The sequence below is a fragment of the Diplotaxodon limnothrissa genome, linkage group LG23, assembly GCF_057381915.1.
Source record: "Diplotaxodon limnothrissa isolate DT_005_m linkage group LG23, D_limnothrissa_male_GT1.1, whole genome shotgun sequence".
In the NCBI taxonomy this organism is placed as follows: domain Eukaryota; kingdom Metazoa; phylum Chordata; class Actinopteri; order Cichliformes; family Cichlidae; genus Diplotaxodon; species Diplotaxodon limnothrissa.
The window spans coordinates 13,919,761-13,935,637 of NC_140617.1; the positions used below are offsets into that span (position 1 = coordinate 13,919,761).

Below are 15,877 nucleotides of genomic sequence, written 5' to 3' on the forward strand. Positions count from 1 at the left end.
ATTCATTTATTTAGTCTTTTTGACATCCTAAGAAAAAATCTTTTAAAATCTGCAAATGACTATTCTAAATATTTGGATCTGCACTCATATATATTCTTACTGGGATTCACATGATCAATATGACAAATGAGTTTGCAAAAATAAAAAAAAAATCTAGGAAAAAGAAGAAAGTATGAACCAAGAAAACTGACACAGCATGAGCAGACTTAGAAACGCCAACTGCGGTGAGTCAGAGGAAATCCTTAAAACAATTTGGCACATCCAGTTCACTTATAAACAAAACGCTCTTTGTTTGTTGTTGTTGAGTTTTCCTTTGGATTAATGTAATCCTGTGTGCACATGTGCGAGGTGGGAGCGAATGCAGGAGTGGGTTTCTCTGTATGGAGATGTAGGTTGAAACGTAACGCTGTTGGGAAGCAGCCAACAGAGGCGGAGGAGCACGCTCTCACTCTCACTACACGCCGGGCTGAAGCATCTGATTGAAATAGGCCTGTCGTCTTCTCGTCTCCTGATCGAGCTGCTCTTTGAGCGCCAGCAACTGCAAAAAACCCCAGATAAAAAAAACAAAAAAAACAATATCTGTAATCACACAGAAAACATTCACAGGTAGATTTAAAATACCTGTTCTTCGAGGCCTCTGACCCTCTGTCGATGTGCCTTCTCCCTGCTCTCCAAAGCCTGCTCTGCCTGAAGCTGATTGTCTCTCAGACGCTCCGTCTCCATATCCAACTCCTGGTGGTGGCGTGCTGTCACCTCCAGGAGGCGGTGTGCGTGAGCATGCTCTGACTGGGAGATGTGGGCCTGAGGACAATTCAGAAAAGATTATGAGACTGAAAACACAGAGAGAAAAGGTCAAATTCGGGTTTTTGTGTACTTTTAGTGTCTCCTGGTGGGGTTCTCTGATCACAAATTTTTACAAACACATTATTTGGAAGGCAGCTGTCTTTAACTTCTGCATTTTCTGATTTACACATTTCTTTTGTTGTGTCTTTATAGGCTGCTGTCAGATCCACTGACATTTTGGCTTCTTTATGGAAGACACCGTCTCTCTCTCTCTCTCTCTCTCTCTGCCACACCTGAATGCCACAGCTGTACAACATCTGGATCCTGTTCCAGAAACCACAAACTTAGAGTTTAACTCCTGAACTTTGAGATGGGAAAGTCTTCTTCTTTGGGTCCAGAAAGGCTTAACTGAGTTAGCCCAGTCAATTCTATATGTATGTACATGTACATGAGTATGTACATCGTAGGTCATAACAAGACTGACCCACCAGTGGAAAATGGATGGTATTTATCTCAGAAACATCATCTTAGAGTCGTTTTAATTAGGTTAGTCAGGTGAGTCATTATTTAAGCACTTAAAATTACTTTTTGTTTAATGATAAAAAACATGCGACGACGCTGTAATTTTCCTTTTCAATCTACTAAATGTCTTTATGATATTTGCTGTGAAACTGTTTGCTGGTACTGCTTGTCCTTCAATCCTTTTACAATAAAAATGTTCTGATGAGTTTATGGACTCTACTTTCAGGTCATACTAAGTAAAACATGAAGTCCATTTTGTAAATTATAGTTGTTATTAGAGCCAGAAAGAAAGATTATCCCGGGTGTGTGTGGTGTGTGGTTTCAAAGTCAGATCCAACCCTTGCTCATCGCATTGAGTTGACTACACTAACCAATCAATCTTTCATACTGTCTCTAGCAGCGATGGAGTGCACAGAAATGACTCAGTGTCAATTAAATTCAGTACCTTGAAGCGATGACAGCTGAAATGATTTTTTCCGTTTATTTGGAGTTTTTAACATCATCATTACGAACACTAGAAAACTTTAGATTGTCTGTGATAGATGAAGGAAACAGGATGCTATGAGAAACAACATAGCCATTAAAAATGATGAAAATATAACCATAATTTCAGTTGCTGGAACAGCTGGATTGTTTGAGGATTACGTATAGATCCTATAAAACAGTTTGTGCTGCCAGTGCAGTCCCTGCTCGTCCTCTGCTGTAATCCTGGAGCTTCTCACCTGCAGAGTCTGCATCTCGTTCTGTTTTCCAGCCAGCTGCTGCTCCAGGCTCCGCACCCTCTGCTCCAGCTCCTCTCGTGCTCTGGCGACAGATGCTGCCTCCTCCTCCTTCCTCAACCTCTCCATCTCCACCTGACAACAGCACGAGGGTGACATAACGTGAACGACTTTACCATGATTGTTCTGCACCCGTGTGCCTTCCTGTAATCGGTGTAGCAGAAGCCGAGCACAGAGCCTCTCGGTTCCCACAGTCCACCTCCGTATTTCCCTCAGTTTGGGATGACTTTCTACAGCAAACAGAAAGCTCAGGAAATAATAACACTAAACTACAGAATAATAAAGGCAGTGTTCAGTATTTTTATGTGTCTTATATGTCTTCACTTGGTCCAGGAGCCTTCTGACCAACACTAAACGTGGATTACTTCAGACCTGGCTGCTGTCACACAAAGGCTTCCAGCAGTTGTAGAATTTGCAGTCTTTAATTACATTTAAAGCCAATTGTGGTTTGGCTTCCTCGTATATTACAGATATTTTACCTCATATTCAGCAAAAATATCTTTTAGGTCCACTGACCAAAAGCAGAGTAATACTTTAGGGCCTGGGTTTAAAAAAATAATTAAGATCGTGGCTTTAATGCCTTGTTTCAGCTTTTTGCTTTTTAGTAACTGGGATTCATTCTCAGTATTTGTCACTACTGTTCTTATTTTTTTTACTTTTATGTTGATTTATGACATAAAAGCCCCAAATAATGAATAATCCTCTTTCATGCTTATTTATAACTACAGCATCTGTGTTTTCCCCTGTGTTTGTTAAGGCTGGCAGCTTTATAATATTAGGTTTTGTGTGCCACACACACAAGTAAAACATTTTTAACAATCAGTGTATTCTAACACCTGACTGAAATCTCGTGTATACCGTGTCTTGATCGACTGACTTTAACATTCCAGTAACCCCACACATATATTTACACGTGCTGTTGTGATATTTTTAATTGTAAACATTATAAATCTGTCAATTTACTTTTCTTACAATTTTTCATAGTTTTCACAGGAACCGGTCCACTGGTGTGACGAGGATAATGGGGATTTTGTGTAAAATATATTTGTGCATTCGTGCATCACGGCTAACAGAACTACAGAAACATTAAGAGATATTAAAAAGTCCAAGTTTTTTTGTTCGTTTGACAACCAGAGCAACCAGAGTTCGGACAAACTTGCTGCTTATTTGGAAAACTGTTTGTTGCCCAGATACCCAAATACTATCTCCCTGGTACTGGTCTCTGTTTGGATAAACAGTTGGTAGCTTTCAGAGGCGGGTGTAGTTTCAGGCAATACATCCCTTCTACAGTGGAACAGTATGGCATAAAGATCAGGTGGAAATATGATGGATTTGGATAAAATTACTTAGATTCCATAAATAATGACATTAGAGTATTTTAGAACATCTCTCATAAATAAAGGAAACTACACTGATATGAGAAACACAATCTTAAAAAAAAAAAAAACTTTACTCAGCCATGTTAGCTCCTAAAGTAAAGCTTTGGCCCTTCAGGGTTTAATAAGAAGTAAAGCAACTAAAGATTATGGATGTTTCTCCTGTTTTGCATTTTTGGTGATCCCTTGTTTAAATAATAAAGTTTATTTGTATAGCACTTGCCAAAATGTATTAGTTTTTAATGCTAATTGTTTCAGGTTTTATTTTTACACACTGACACAACAGCCACACAGAATCTCACCGAGCTTTCTGAATTTCGGGGAGAAAGCTGATAAGTGTAATCAGTGTTTGAAAGCACTGTGCAGCAGGCCAATCAGCTCACCTTCTCCAGCGCCTTTCTAAGTGCAGATTTGTCTTTACCAAAGCGTGTCACCACCTTCTCGATCTCAGCTCTCTCACTCTGGAGCTTTTGCAAGAAGCTCTGGAGATTGGCGACCTTTTCTTGGAGTTCTTTCTTCTCTCTGTGCAGCTGCTGGGAGGTTTGAAGCTCAGCCTCCTGCTGTTGCTTTAGGCTCTGGGACACAGTTAATCAACCACACATCAAAACAGTGTCTTGACCTTTGTACCTGTATTTGCTTACACTTCTACCACTGTGACTCACCTCCTTTAGTGTTCTGTTATGTTTCTCTAGCTCAGAAATATTAAAGTTTGAGTTTTCTTGGACTCTTTGAAGGTTCTGGTTCTGCTCTGCGAGCATGTGGTTCAGCCTCTTACTTTCTGAAAGGGCGTCTCGTGTTTTATCCAGACGTTCCTATGGACACATGCACATCGACAAAAACACAACGCAATGGATCACCTTTTTCACGGAAGGACCCTGTCCAGTAAAGCATTTAGACATGGTCAAGATGACCTGCTGAAGTTCAAACTGAGCACCAAAGTGTAAAAGAATGATGATTTAAGATAGTCTGAATGTTGTTGGGTTTTGACAGGTGGTCTAAGTATTTCAGAAACTAATGAGCTCCTGGGATTTTCCCACATAACCATCTCTAAGATTTACAGAAAATAGTCTGTAAAAGAGAAAATATCCAGAGAGCGGCAGTTCTCTGGGAGAAAATGACTTGTTGATGTCAAAGGTCAGAGCAAAATGGCCAGACTACTAATAAGAGTGCAGAAGTAACTCAAATAACCCCTCTTGATACACTTTGGTCGCCTTACTAAACATATTCATTTGCACCTTCCAAATCTAAATCAGTGTTTTTGAAAACCTTTTGTGCCCAAGTTACACCAAAGACAAGCCAAACAATTCAAGGCACAGATGTATTCATTTCTGTGCAAATTAGCCTCTAGATCATGTGTCATATCCATCAGTTTCTGTTTGGTTTTTGTGAAAGCCCGTTTGTAAAATGTTTTTGCAAGAATACTCCACTAGCTTACATCTTGCCTTCATCTCCGTATCAGGCACAATCAGAGTCCAACCAACAGTCTTGTTGCCTCTGGTTCAGAGCCAGCTCTCTTTTGAAGTTTCTCTCAGAAGGGACATTTGGTTTCCAGGTGCTTCTTTCACTTGTGGCACCATGTTAGCAAATATTAGCAAATATTAGGACATTTACTCCGACAAATGGCTGTTGAAATCCCCTGTTTGGTTGAAGTCATGACACTTTTACTCTTTCCTTTATTGGGTACGCAGACGGAAGATTTTTAGCCAAATGAGTGAATGCAGAGTATTGATACATTATCAACAATTCATTTATTTTAGCGCAGTTGGACATTGTGTCACAAAAGTCCAATCGAATCGAAAGATCAACTTAATTTCACTTTTTAATTTCACATTTAACCCAATTTCAGTCTTGATTGCCACGGACCATTTAGAATCTTTTAGACCTCTAATCAACGGATAAAATGCTCGATGGGATAGATGTAGCGCCTAATTTACTGCTCAGATTTTGACGAGTTTGAATGAAACCACAGCAGAGTAAATAAAAAATATGCCACAGCTGATGAGGCCAGCTAAAACATGGGAGTTGTTCTCCTGCTGGATGGAGGGTTCAGGTGAGAGACTGTACCTGCAGCAGCCTTCGGTCCTGCTCGCTGGCAGTCAGAGCCCTCTGCAGCTGCGTTATCTGCTCCTGCAGGGCTCCCGTGTTGCTCCTGCTGTCACTGAGGGTGTTTGACAGTTTGTGAATCTGCTCTCTCAGCTGACTCTCATGTTGTTCAGCTTGAGCCAATGACGTGGCCAGTCTCTCCTCACTAAACCTCAGCGCCGCGCACCGGTCTTCACTCTCACCCAGTTTTCTCCTCATGTCCGTCAGCCTCTCCTGTAATGCACCTGCCTCAGCATCCAGCTCTGCCACTCTCAGCTGGGCCCTCTGCAGCTCGCCTTCGAGAGCACGTTGAGAAAGCTCCAGACTTCTCACCCTGCCTTCTGCTGCCTCCAGAGACTCCTTCAGTTTCTGCTGTTCTGAATTTGAACAAGTTTCTAACTGTTGAACAACCTCCAACTTGTCCTGTAGAGGGAGAAGAACAGGATTTCCTCAGCCTCAAAGAAGATGCTGTCAACATTTCTCTCAACAATATTTTGCTTTTTACGTACCTGAAGTGCTCTGGATTCAGCCTGAGCGGCTTGCAGACTAGCCCTGAGCTCCTCTTCAAGGCTTCTCTTCTCTCTCTCTGTGCAATGTGCTGCTTCTTCCTGCAGGGAAAGCGAAGTGTGTGCCTGGTTCAATCGTTCTTCCACGTCTCGTTTTCCTGAAAGAATATATGTATCTGTTATATATGTAAAACATATTGCTTGCTTAGGCAAATAACTACTGCTAGTTTGTGTATGAGTGAAGAGTTCAGTGGGTTTTTACCCTCCTCTAATTGCTTCAGAGACTTTTGTAGTTGTAGTAGTTGGGAGGATGATTTATCCTGACTGTCTTTGAGTTCAGTCACATGCTGAGTTAGACTGACTACCTGAGCCTTGGCTTCATCCTAAGGAAAGCAAAGCCATTATTTAAGTGAAAAAAATATGACTATAATATCAGAGTTTGAATCATTGAACTTATAATCAGTTATTAAGATTTTTAAATATACCCTGTCTCTTTGAGCATCTGTGAGTTCTTGCTGGAATTCCCGCAGGGCTGTATTGACTGATTCCAAGTCAAGCTCTTTGTCTTCACCATAGGACACGGAGAGCAGAGATCCATTGGCCACACTCTCTCCTCCTGACCAGACACCACACTCATCGATTCAATTTTTCAGAGAGAAACATGGCACCATGATGCCCTATTGTAAGACCCAACTATACCTTTTGAATAGAAGTGGCTTCTCCAAGGGGAAGGAAACCGTCTTCGTGACCCTGGTTTGTCTGAAAGCCTCACGTGGTTGATGCCAACAGTGCGGCGCAGAGCTGCATACAGCCCCGCCAGCTTGAGCTCCAGGTCCCTGCATTTGGCATCGCTCACTTCCAGCTGCTCCTCCACGCTCTGGGCCTTGTTTTTAGCAACACCAACCTGCATGGAGAGTTCTTTGATTTGCGCCCTGGCATCTTCCAGTGCTGCCTCCAGCTGGGCGGTGGTTTCCCTGTGCCTCTGGTCACTCTGCCACTGAAAAGTTTCTTTTTCCTGCAGTAGCTCTCGGTTCTGATGCTCCGTGGACTCCAGCTCCATCACACGACGCTGTAAACCTGCGACCTGTGCAAACACCAAGAAAAAATCAGCAAAACTAAATATGGTCCATCATGTGTTAATTACATAAAGTAGAAAATGTTTAGCAGTGTTCATGTGATAAATGCGATAAACCAATAACAGAATTTGTAATCTATTATAATTTGAGGACACAGCTCGACCTAATAAATTAACAGGTTATTAAATGCTCCTTAACCAAAACGTTAAAGAGACCAAAATCTCACTACAAAATATGTCAATCTTGTAAATGATGATGATGATGATTATCTTTTTTTTAATTTTTTTTACATCTTTACATGTATTTGAATCTTTAACTGTTTAACTGCAGCATTAATAATGTGAACATAAATTGATCTACAACACTGAAAAACTGTCATTTAAAACATTATTATTGATAACTGTAGTTCCAATCATGCTCCAAAGGATTTTTAGTGGCCTAAATGTAGCTGTGTAAATAAAAACAACATGGCTTTAAGAAGTTCATCTGTTTCCCGATGACAAGCTTGTCGACTTCACTGATAGAGCCTCAGAAATGAGAAAATAAGGAGTAACAGCAATTGATTAATATACTGTGGAACCCTGACCCTTCTTTATAACCCACTACATGTCAGAGAAATAAAAACAAACTTTCCTCCAATAGCAAATGTTTAAGTTTTATACATCAGGCTTTTCTCAAATGAAGATGAGGGTGTCCCTTTGCACTTGTTTCTAGAAAAACGCAAAAGGGCATCAGTCTCACGAGTAAATCATAACATGAAACCCACAATCCTGTCAATTCTTTCTGTTTATTTTCCATTTGGGTTTAAAGGAAGAGTTTCAAAGATGCAGACCACTTTAAGTGATGGGATCCCAACAAGCTACATGTGGGACAAAGTGTGTTTTGGTGGGACATAGTTAATGCTGAGAGGTATTTAGCATCGGGAATAAGAAATATAGAACTGTTCTTCTATATTGGCCAGTGGATTCAAACCCACAACCCTCTTGCTGTGAGGCGATAGCCCTAACCACTGTAGCAATGTTGCATGTTTGCTTATAAAGAAATGAAGTTACTGCTGTATAGCTCCAAAATATTCTGAACGTACAGGTTTTGCACTTTTTGCAGACTTGCTGTTACGTGTAACTTATTTTTTTGCTTCTATTTTCACGAGTTTATTTTTGATCATTTGTTTTCAGATTGGTTTTAGATAATGTGGAGATGTTTTATGTTAAAAACGTTCTTGGTCCGGCCTGTTTCAGATCAAACTGGAGAATATATTGGCCATTACCTAAAGTGGTTTACTGAGCTTACAGACTGGTTTATATGTAGTTTGAAAAGGGAAACATCATCATTAATCAGCGTTCTAATATATCATAATGATCATCAATTTATTCTGGCATGCAGAATACACACATCCACCCGATATTCACTTACTGCTGGAAGGGGTCATGGGAATTTAGGGACCCTCAATGTGAATTTATGGGACTGAAGAGCTTGAATAATGAATTTATAATTCAATAATTTGCTAAAATGTTGAGCAACATTTGGATTTTTCAAACCCACTGCGCAGTAGTGTGTTATGGTTCATGCTGACTGTCACTGTGTGAGTGTGACATGTGAGGTATGTTAGCCAAGGTTGAATGTTTGCTCTAGCGTGTTGTTAGCATACTAACTCCCGGAGGCCTTCTACCTCGTTTAGCACCGCTTCCCTGCCAGCTTCACACTCCAGCACTCTCTGCTTGAGGGTGAAAGCCTCACGACGTGCCTCCTCCTCCTTCTGCTCCTCCTCACATACCCTGGCCTGCAGCTCTCGCAGTTCCTGTTTCTGCCGGATGTTCTCTCCTTCGAGGACCTTTACCTGTTCATGTCAGCACAGCACAAATTACTCCGATATAATTCTTCATTTCAAATAAATCAGATGGAAACCAGTGACCTCAGTCATTCTTCACCTGTCTGCGCAGTTCCTGCAGCTCTCTGCGCGCTTGCAGACGAGACTTCTCCAGCTCTCTCATGCCGCTCCGAAGAGCTGTTGCCTCTTGTTGCATTGAGCTCCTCTGCTCCTCTAAGACGGCCACTTTCTGCTCATTCTCCTCCACAGCTCGTCTCAAACTAGTCAAGACGTGGTTAATATTTACACATTAAAAAATATGATAAACATCCACTGTTGGTGGACGATTATAGCAACGTGCCTTGCATGGCAGCCATACCTGCTGTTATCACTTTCGGCTCGCTTGACGAGAGCTCTCAGCTCCTGGTTTGAGGCTTGGATGGCTTCTTTCTCTCGGGTCTCATTACCCAAGAGCCTTCTCAGGTCCACAGCATCTTTGCGTAACTTGTCTCGCTCCTGTGCACAGCCCTGAAGCTCTCTGTGAGCCTCAATCAACTCCCTTTGCCCTTTAAAACGTCCATCCTCTCCCTCGTGCAGCTGTTGACGGAGGCCCTCCAACTTCATGGGAAAGTTACAGAGAATTAAAGGCATGATGTATCAATAAAGAAAATTAGAGGGTCACAAACAAGAGCAAGAAAATGAAATAAATAGTTTAGAAACACTGAGCTTTTTTCTTGAGTTCTTCTCGCTCCAGCCCAGAATTTATTTGGTAACAAAATCCTCCTGCATGCCGACTTAGGATCGGATAATGCATCATAGCCTCACTGTTTGAAAGCTATTCCTCAACATCTCCTATTTTAAGCATTATCTGCACTATCTCAAAATACTCTCTGACCTATATTCTGTTTTATGGCAACATTTTGTGTGTTGAAGGGAGGCCCGAGCTCAGCGGGGCACGCATAAGAGCCAGTTGGGCCTTTAGCCAGGTGCTGTCTCTCCCTGTCTCCTCTTTGCAGCTCACAGTGCAAAGACAGCGACATGATAAACAGCAGCCCCCCTGGTGAAGTGGTAGGGGAGAAGGAGGGAGAAGAGGGAGGACAAGGAGCAGGATGAGGAGGAGGAAGAGTGTTATGTTTAGAGGCCACACAAGATGGTTCGTCCTTATAAACTCTAAAGTGAGAAAAAACAAGCCAGTGCTGATCCAGCCCAACTCCACTTTATTTTATCTGATTTTTTGGGGTGGAGGGCAGTGGAGGAGGCAGAGAATATGAGGGCAGCAGTGTTGTGTTATGCGGATGGGAGAGGGGGACCCGGAGTCCCAGCGGAGCCAGCCTCTCGCTGCTGCGACGGAGAAAATAAACACTCCACCGCTGGCTTATTTACACAAGGGGTTAACTTAAACTTTGATTTGATATTATGGTCAAAACAATGAAGGTACGTACTACAAGAAAAGGCTTTTGTGTTTCTGTTCAAGGAGTGAAACTATGGAACAAACTGAATATGGAATTAAAGCAATGTCCAAACATAAAACTGTTCAAAAAGAGTTATAAAAATATGATCTTCTCGATCTATAAAGAAAAGGAAAATATTTAAATTAAGTGAATGTCTCTATTTAAAAACAAACAAACAAAAAATTCATGATGTGATATTATAGTATATAGTATATCAGAAATCTGTTCACTATTTTTATTACAAATTATATCAGTAAGGAAGCTGACTAAATATTCACTGATAATTTATGGGACAGGGGTGGGATTAAATAAGTGTATACTTCTTCCCACTCCCTTTCAACATGTAAATTAATCAGAATGTTTTTTTGTATGTAATTTGTATAGTATATTTTTTTTTCTCTCATTTCTTTTCTAAATGTACTTGTATATTGTTCACATGTTGAAATAAATTACCAATCAATCAATCAATCAAATGGTACCAGAGACCGTATCCTCCTCTTTCTCGTTCTACCTCTTTCCCCTTATCGTTCTTCGTCTTTCATGCTCTTCGATTCTTTGTCACATGTCCTCACTCCTGCTTTCTGACATGAGAATCTTGAGATGGGATTAGTGAAAATAATCAAACAAGGAAGCGAGCAGGGGTGGCCAAATATGACAACGCTGCTGAAGCCTAACTTGATATATGGTAGGGAGGGCCGGCCAAACCTCAAAACTCTTGTGCTCTGGCTCCACTCATCCCCATTCACTATACTTTGACATGACTAAGGAGACAGCACGAAGACAGGGTGACGCTAAATTTTGCTTCTTTTTTAAATGAAACCAATAAGCCCCACACAGATAAACAATCTCCTTTTCCAGGAAGGCCAAGCTTTTAAATCATGGCATGGTGGGGCCTTTACAGCTCTGCAGTTACATCTTAATGAGGTGAGTGTGAGCTTGTTATTTCACTAAAACGCCCAGCAACCCTGTGCTTGGATTCCTGACCTTAAGCAACCCTGAGAGATGAGATTTACGGCTCCCTCATTTGGCTCCGAGAGGTATGTCACTGAGCCAAAATTATAGTCTCTAATTGCACTTTAATGTTTATATTAAGGTCAACAGAACCAAACTTTTCCCCTGTGGACTTGACAGGAAAAGGACACAGAAACTGCGAGCTGAGTAGAAATCTTAAGAGAGGACACCGCACCACCTTTCCTTGCAGGATTTGGCCCAGTGCACGCTGCACCTGATGGCACCCTGATGTTAGCAAAGCTCTGTGACACCAGCCAATGTCAACATAGGCTTATGGTAAATGGCTCTCGCTTGTACTGGTACAAATTGGTGCAAACTCTCCCTCACAGCAGAAGCAGATGAAAGGTCTCCCATCCAATGCCAAGCCAAACAAACTAAAAGTTTCCGAACCATTTCTGTGACACTACTGTACAAACCTGTGCCAATTTAGTGAGAGCCAACTGATACACCATATATTTAAAAAAACAAAAAAACAAGAGACACGGTACCTTCCTAGATATTATGTGGTGAAAGTATAATCACAGAAAACAAGTAATGTTTCAGGGTCCTTTGGTTGGTACCTGTGGCTGGTATTTAATTCACAATGATTATGTATTACAGTGAATACAGATTGGTCTGATCTATGATACTCGTGAGAATAAACTCAAAATAGGTTAAGTTAAAATCTTACATCAACTTTTTTTAAAAGTTCCTACCTCCTGTTGCGCATGCTCTCTCTGCTGGTTCAACTCTCTGACCTGCTCAGTGAGACTCTTTTTGTCACTCTCATGCGAGTTCAAAGACTCTTCAAAATGCAGCTGCAGTTCACGCAGCTCAGACTGCAGGACAGCCATTTGGTTCTGCAGCATATGAAAACACAAACCGGTCAGCCGAGTTACAACACGGCAAGGAAACGTGAACAGAGCCAGTATGCTCCCGTCATATTTTTACCTTGTCCTGCTCCTGTTTGCGAAGTGATTCCCTCTGCAGGCGTTCCATATCCATTTCCGCTGTGGCCAGGTCCTCTCGCAGGGATGCTAGCTTCTCTGTGAGGACAGCCTTCTCTGCCTCCATCTGAGACAAAGCCTGATCAAAACACACTGCGAGGTCAGAATCATTCATACGTAGCTCAGAAAAAGAAGCTGACTTGGCCACTGGTTCTTGGACAAAAAGAAATCGGTTCCACAGTTCGTACTTGTCATTTACTGTCAGTAATTTTTATATTGTCCTAGTGTCTGCACTCTTTCCCTGTCTTTGTCTCCCTCTGTCTTACCAATGAATTTGAACCTTTGTCTTCCTCATTTCCACTTCCTGGTTTACTTTAACTATTGTTTTTCTGTGCTATTCTCCTTTACTTTAAGGTCCTTTCTTCATGTTTCCTTGATTGCCTTCACCTGATTGTGTTTTTCCTCCTCTCACTGGTTATACCTGCACGCAACCCTGTTTGTAACCCTGTTTGTATTCAGCATACTCATTTTTCTGTTGTAACTCATGCTTCTTCTGCTTTCTTTAGGAATTGTATTATCTTCCAGTCCTTTTATATTTCATCTGCAGATCTTCTGCATGCTCAGAATTGCGATGTCGTCCCCTGGCCTACCTTCAAATACACAAACATTTTAAACATCACTGACAATCATAAGAACCATAAGAAACCTGCAAAGACCACCTCATGTACCTGCTGCTTTTCATTCTCAGCCTGCAGGAGACTTTGGCCGAACTCCTGCTTCAGCCTGGCCAGCTCTTCTCGCACCTGCTGCAGCTCCTTCTGGCTGTGCGCACGCAGCTCCTCACACTGTCTGCGCAGCTGCTCCTCGGCCTGCTCCCGCTGAAGCATCAGCTCTGCACGCTGCTGCTCCTAAGGACCAGCAAACAGACACTTCAGTACAATTAACAGATTAATAGACAGTGAGACCAGCAAATTCAAAGTGCACCTTCTGCTGACGTTCTGCTTCGAGCTGCTCTCTGTGAATTTGCTGTTTGCTGGTCAAAGTCAGCAGGGTACTCCTCTCAACTTGAGCCAGCTTTTCCTCCAACTTACTTCTTTCTTCTTTTGCTTGTGCACATTGCCGTTCAGCATCTGCTCGCATCTGAGCAGCTTCACCTGCACAGGTAAATACATCCATGTACCTCAGTTGCAGACAAACTTTAAAAACCACTGATGTTACAGAAGCAGCAATATTTTATTCAGAGTTTTTATCAAAGAACATGCTAGCTTAATGGCACTCATTTGTAGACCCAAAGATCTTGAGGTGCAGTGGACAGAAAGGACAAACTAATACAATACGAAATGCAGCGTAAGTGGATGTTACATAAAGCTAGCATAAAAGTGGAACTTGGCAAATGATACTAAACATCTTCTTTAGCTTAAATTCAAACTTAACTGTTACCCAATACCTAACCAAACACTGACCATGGACACCACAAGCGCCACGCTTTACCACGGTAAGTCAAACTAACCAGTTTGAACTGCAGCTGTTAAACGCACAGAAACTTAAATAAAACCTTTAAGAAACAGAAACTCATTATTGTTCAATTTAAGACCTTTTACACTATCTCTGAAAAAAGTGGTAACATTACATGCAAGCTTTAAATGTGTTTGTCAAATATCTCTTGTTGAGGCATGTTTACTCTTCAAAATAACCTTCCTATCTCTGAGAGTGACGTTCCCAAACATAACATTTTTCAGTTACAGCAGGTTTTTTGTTTTTGATGAAGTTTGAATAGTTTAATTTAGGTTTACCTGCCACTTAAAAGAAAAAAAAATTATACTCACTCCCGTCCTGTGGTACTTGTTTTATAGCAAGAAAAGAAAAATACCACATCTGCAGGGGAGTCTAAAAGGATGTGTGTGAAGTATGCAGGCGTGACCATGGGATAATATTATTTTCTGATTTGTTGAGCAAGTGTCTCCATGGCATCAACTGTAAGCAAAGCCAGACTGCGGCACAGAGAAAATTAACTTAATTTATAATAATATGTATTAAACTGCCTATCAGATATAACCACTGATCAACTAAAGCTGCCGCAGGGCTGTTCTGGATCGTTTCAGTTCACTTTAACCCCTGCTTATCTGATTCATGCGTATGTTTGTGCAGAGTGGTGAGACCCTGGTCAGCTGAGAAAGCAGCTCCAGTGATGCTGCAGCCCAGCTGTTGCAGAGCTCACAGCTGAAATATGGATCTCTTGTGGGTTGCTGGAAAGGCTTCACGGCCGGGGGGCTTGGCAAAGAGAACAGTGGGGTCTCTGAGGGAGAGGGCTACTCACGCGTCAAGGCCTCGTTAGCTGAAAGCAAGCCGCGCCTCTCCCCCTCCAACCTGGAGCGCTCGGCCTCCAGAGACGAGGCAAGCTCCTGGCTCTCGAACAGGGCCGTCTCCAGGGACTCCTTCTCTGCTCTGCAACACAGTGGTAAAACGGTTTGAGTGCTGAAAAAAGACCTTTGAACCTTTTAGGTGTAGAAGGTCATAAAACCCAATAATCCATCACAAGCGTAGTTTCCAAATAAAACCATGTTACTTAAAGACTCTTGTTACACGAGACTCGCTACGCTTTAGAAAGTAAAATTTGTTTAAAAAAGTCAAAATGACCGTAAATACCCGACGGCAGTTGGTTTTATTTAAACAAACACACAGAGATACACCCATGCTTTTGAAGACACTGTGCTCACTTACATTCATTCCTTGCACTCTCAAACTAAACATTACTGATACAAGCCTAACTCCAATTTATGCTGAATGCAAATGCTAAAAAACAAACTGGTGAAGCTGGTTTTAAATATCAAATTGGTCCCAAACATTTCAGAGGTCCAACCACACAAACAAATACGCACAAACACACACACAGACCTCAATGCAACCAGCTCCTGCGTGAAACCACAGGCCTTTCGGTCAGCGGAATTTAGCTTGACATCCAGAGCTGCCTTGTCCTTGGCCAACTCCTCCCTGTCATGGGTAGCTCTCTTTATGGCTGCGGTCTGTGTCTCAAGCTCCTTCTTGCACGCACACAGCTCCTCTGTCACAGATTGCAACTGCCTTTTGACCTGGAGACGAGCACAGGCAGAAAAAAAACCCATTTCTTTACACAACATCATTATAAACATTAAAATATTGCATTTGCAATTCACAACAGACTTATGACAAATACATTTTTGATTATTTTCAGCCAGAGTCTTGTTCGTGACAAGTGGGAGACAGATGGATACCCTCACCTATGGCCACGACCTGCGTGTGGCAACTGAAGGAATGAAATAAAGAAAAACCATGGATATAAGGGCCCACATAGCAACATTGGTATGGATTGGATCTGGCCCACACAATGTGCTTACACATGGCCCACATACCGCAAAGAATGACGGCCCTTCGGTGGCCCAGATCAGGTTTGCCAGAGGTGGCCCACACATGGGCCAGCACAAGACCAGTTGCAGACACACTGGTGGCCCTGTCATTGCCCAGAAGTTTCAGCTCTGGCCCCAGATGTCAGCCTAATGTGTACCTTAATCAAGCCATGTA

The 15,877-nt window shown here is 42.0% G+C and overlaps 1 protein-coding gene across 2 annotated transcripts in view; it reads right to left on the bottom strand.

Annotated features, from left to right (window-relative positions):
• Positions 1-454: 454 nt before the first annotated feature.
• crocc2 (ciliary rootlet coiled-coil, rootletin family member 2) overlaps positions 455-15,877 on the bottom strand; it is a 44,308-nt gene continuing 28,885 nt past the window's right edge. For both annotated transcript variants that reach the window (XM_085348421.1, XM_085348420.1), the window contains exons 18-36: positions 15,215-15,408; positions 14,637-14,764; positions 13,304-13,473; positions 13,048-13,227; positions 12,324-12,458; positions 12,089-12,232; positions 9,311-9,549; positions 9,053-9,212; positions 8,794-8,961; positions 6,748-7,132; positions 6,534-6,664; positions 6,311-6,431; positions 6,052-6,206; positions 5,525-5,965; positions 4,123-4,272; positions 3,844-4,035; positions 2,028-2,159; positions 622-801; positions 455-538 (exon numbers count right to left, since the gene is read on the bottom strand). In XM_085348421.1, coding sequence (XP_085204547.1) covers positions 455-538; positions 622-801; positions 2,028-2,159; positions 3,844-4,035; positions 4,123-4,272; positions 5,525-5,965; positions 6,052-6,206; positions 6,311-6,431; positions 6,534-6,664; positions 6,748-7,132; positions 8,794-8,961; positions 9,053-9,212; positions 9,311-9,549; positions 12,089-12,232; positions 12,324-12,458; positions 13,048-13,227; positions 13,304-13,473; positions 14,637-14,764; positions 15,215-15,408 — 3,489 coding nt within the window. The remainder of the gene's footprint in view (positions 539-621; positions 802-2,027; positions 2,160-3,843; positions 4,036-4,122; positions 4,273-5,524; positions 5,966-6,051; positions 6,207-6,310; positions 6,432-6,533; positions 6,665-6,747; positions 7,133-8,793; positions 8,962-9,052; positions 9,213-9,310; positions 9,550-12,088; positions 12,233-12,323; positions 12,459-13,047; positions 13,228-13,303; positions 13,474-14,636; positions 14,765-15,214; positions 15,409-15,877) is intronic.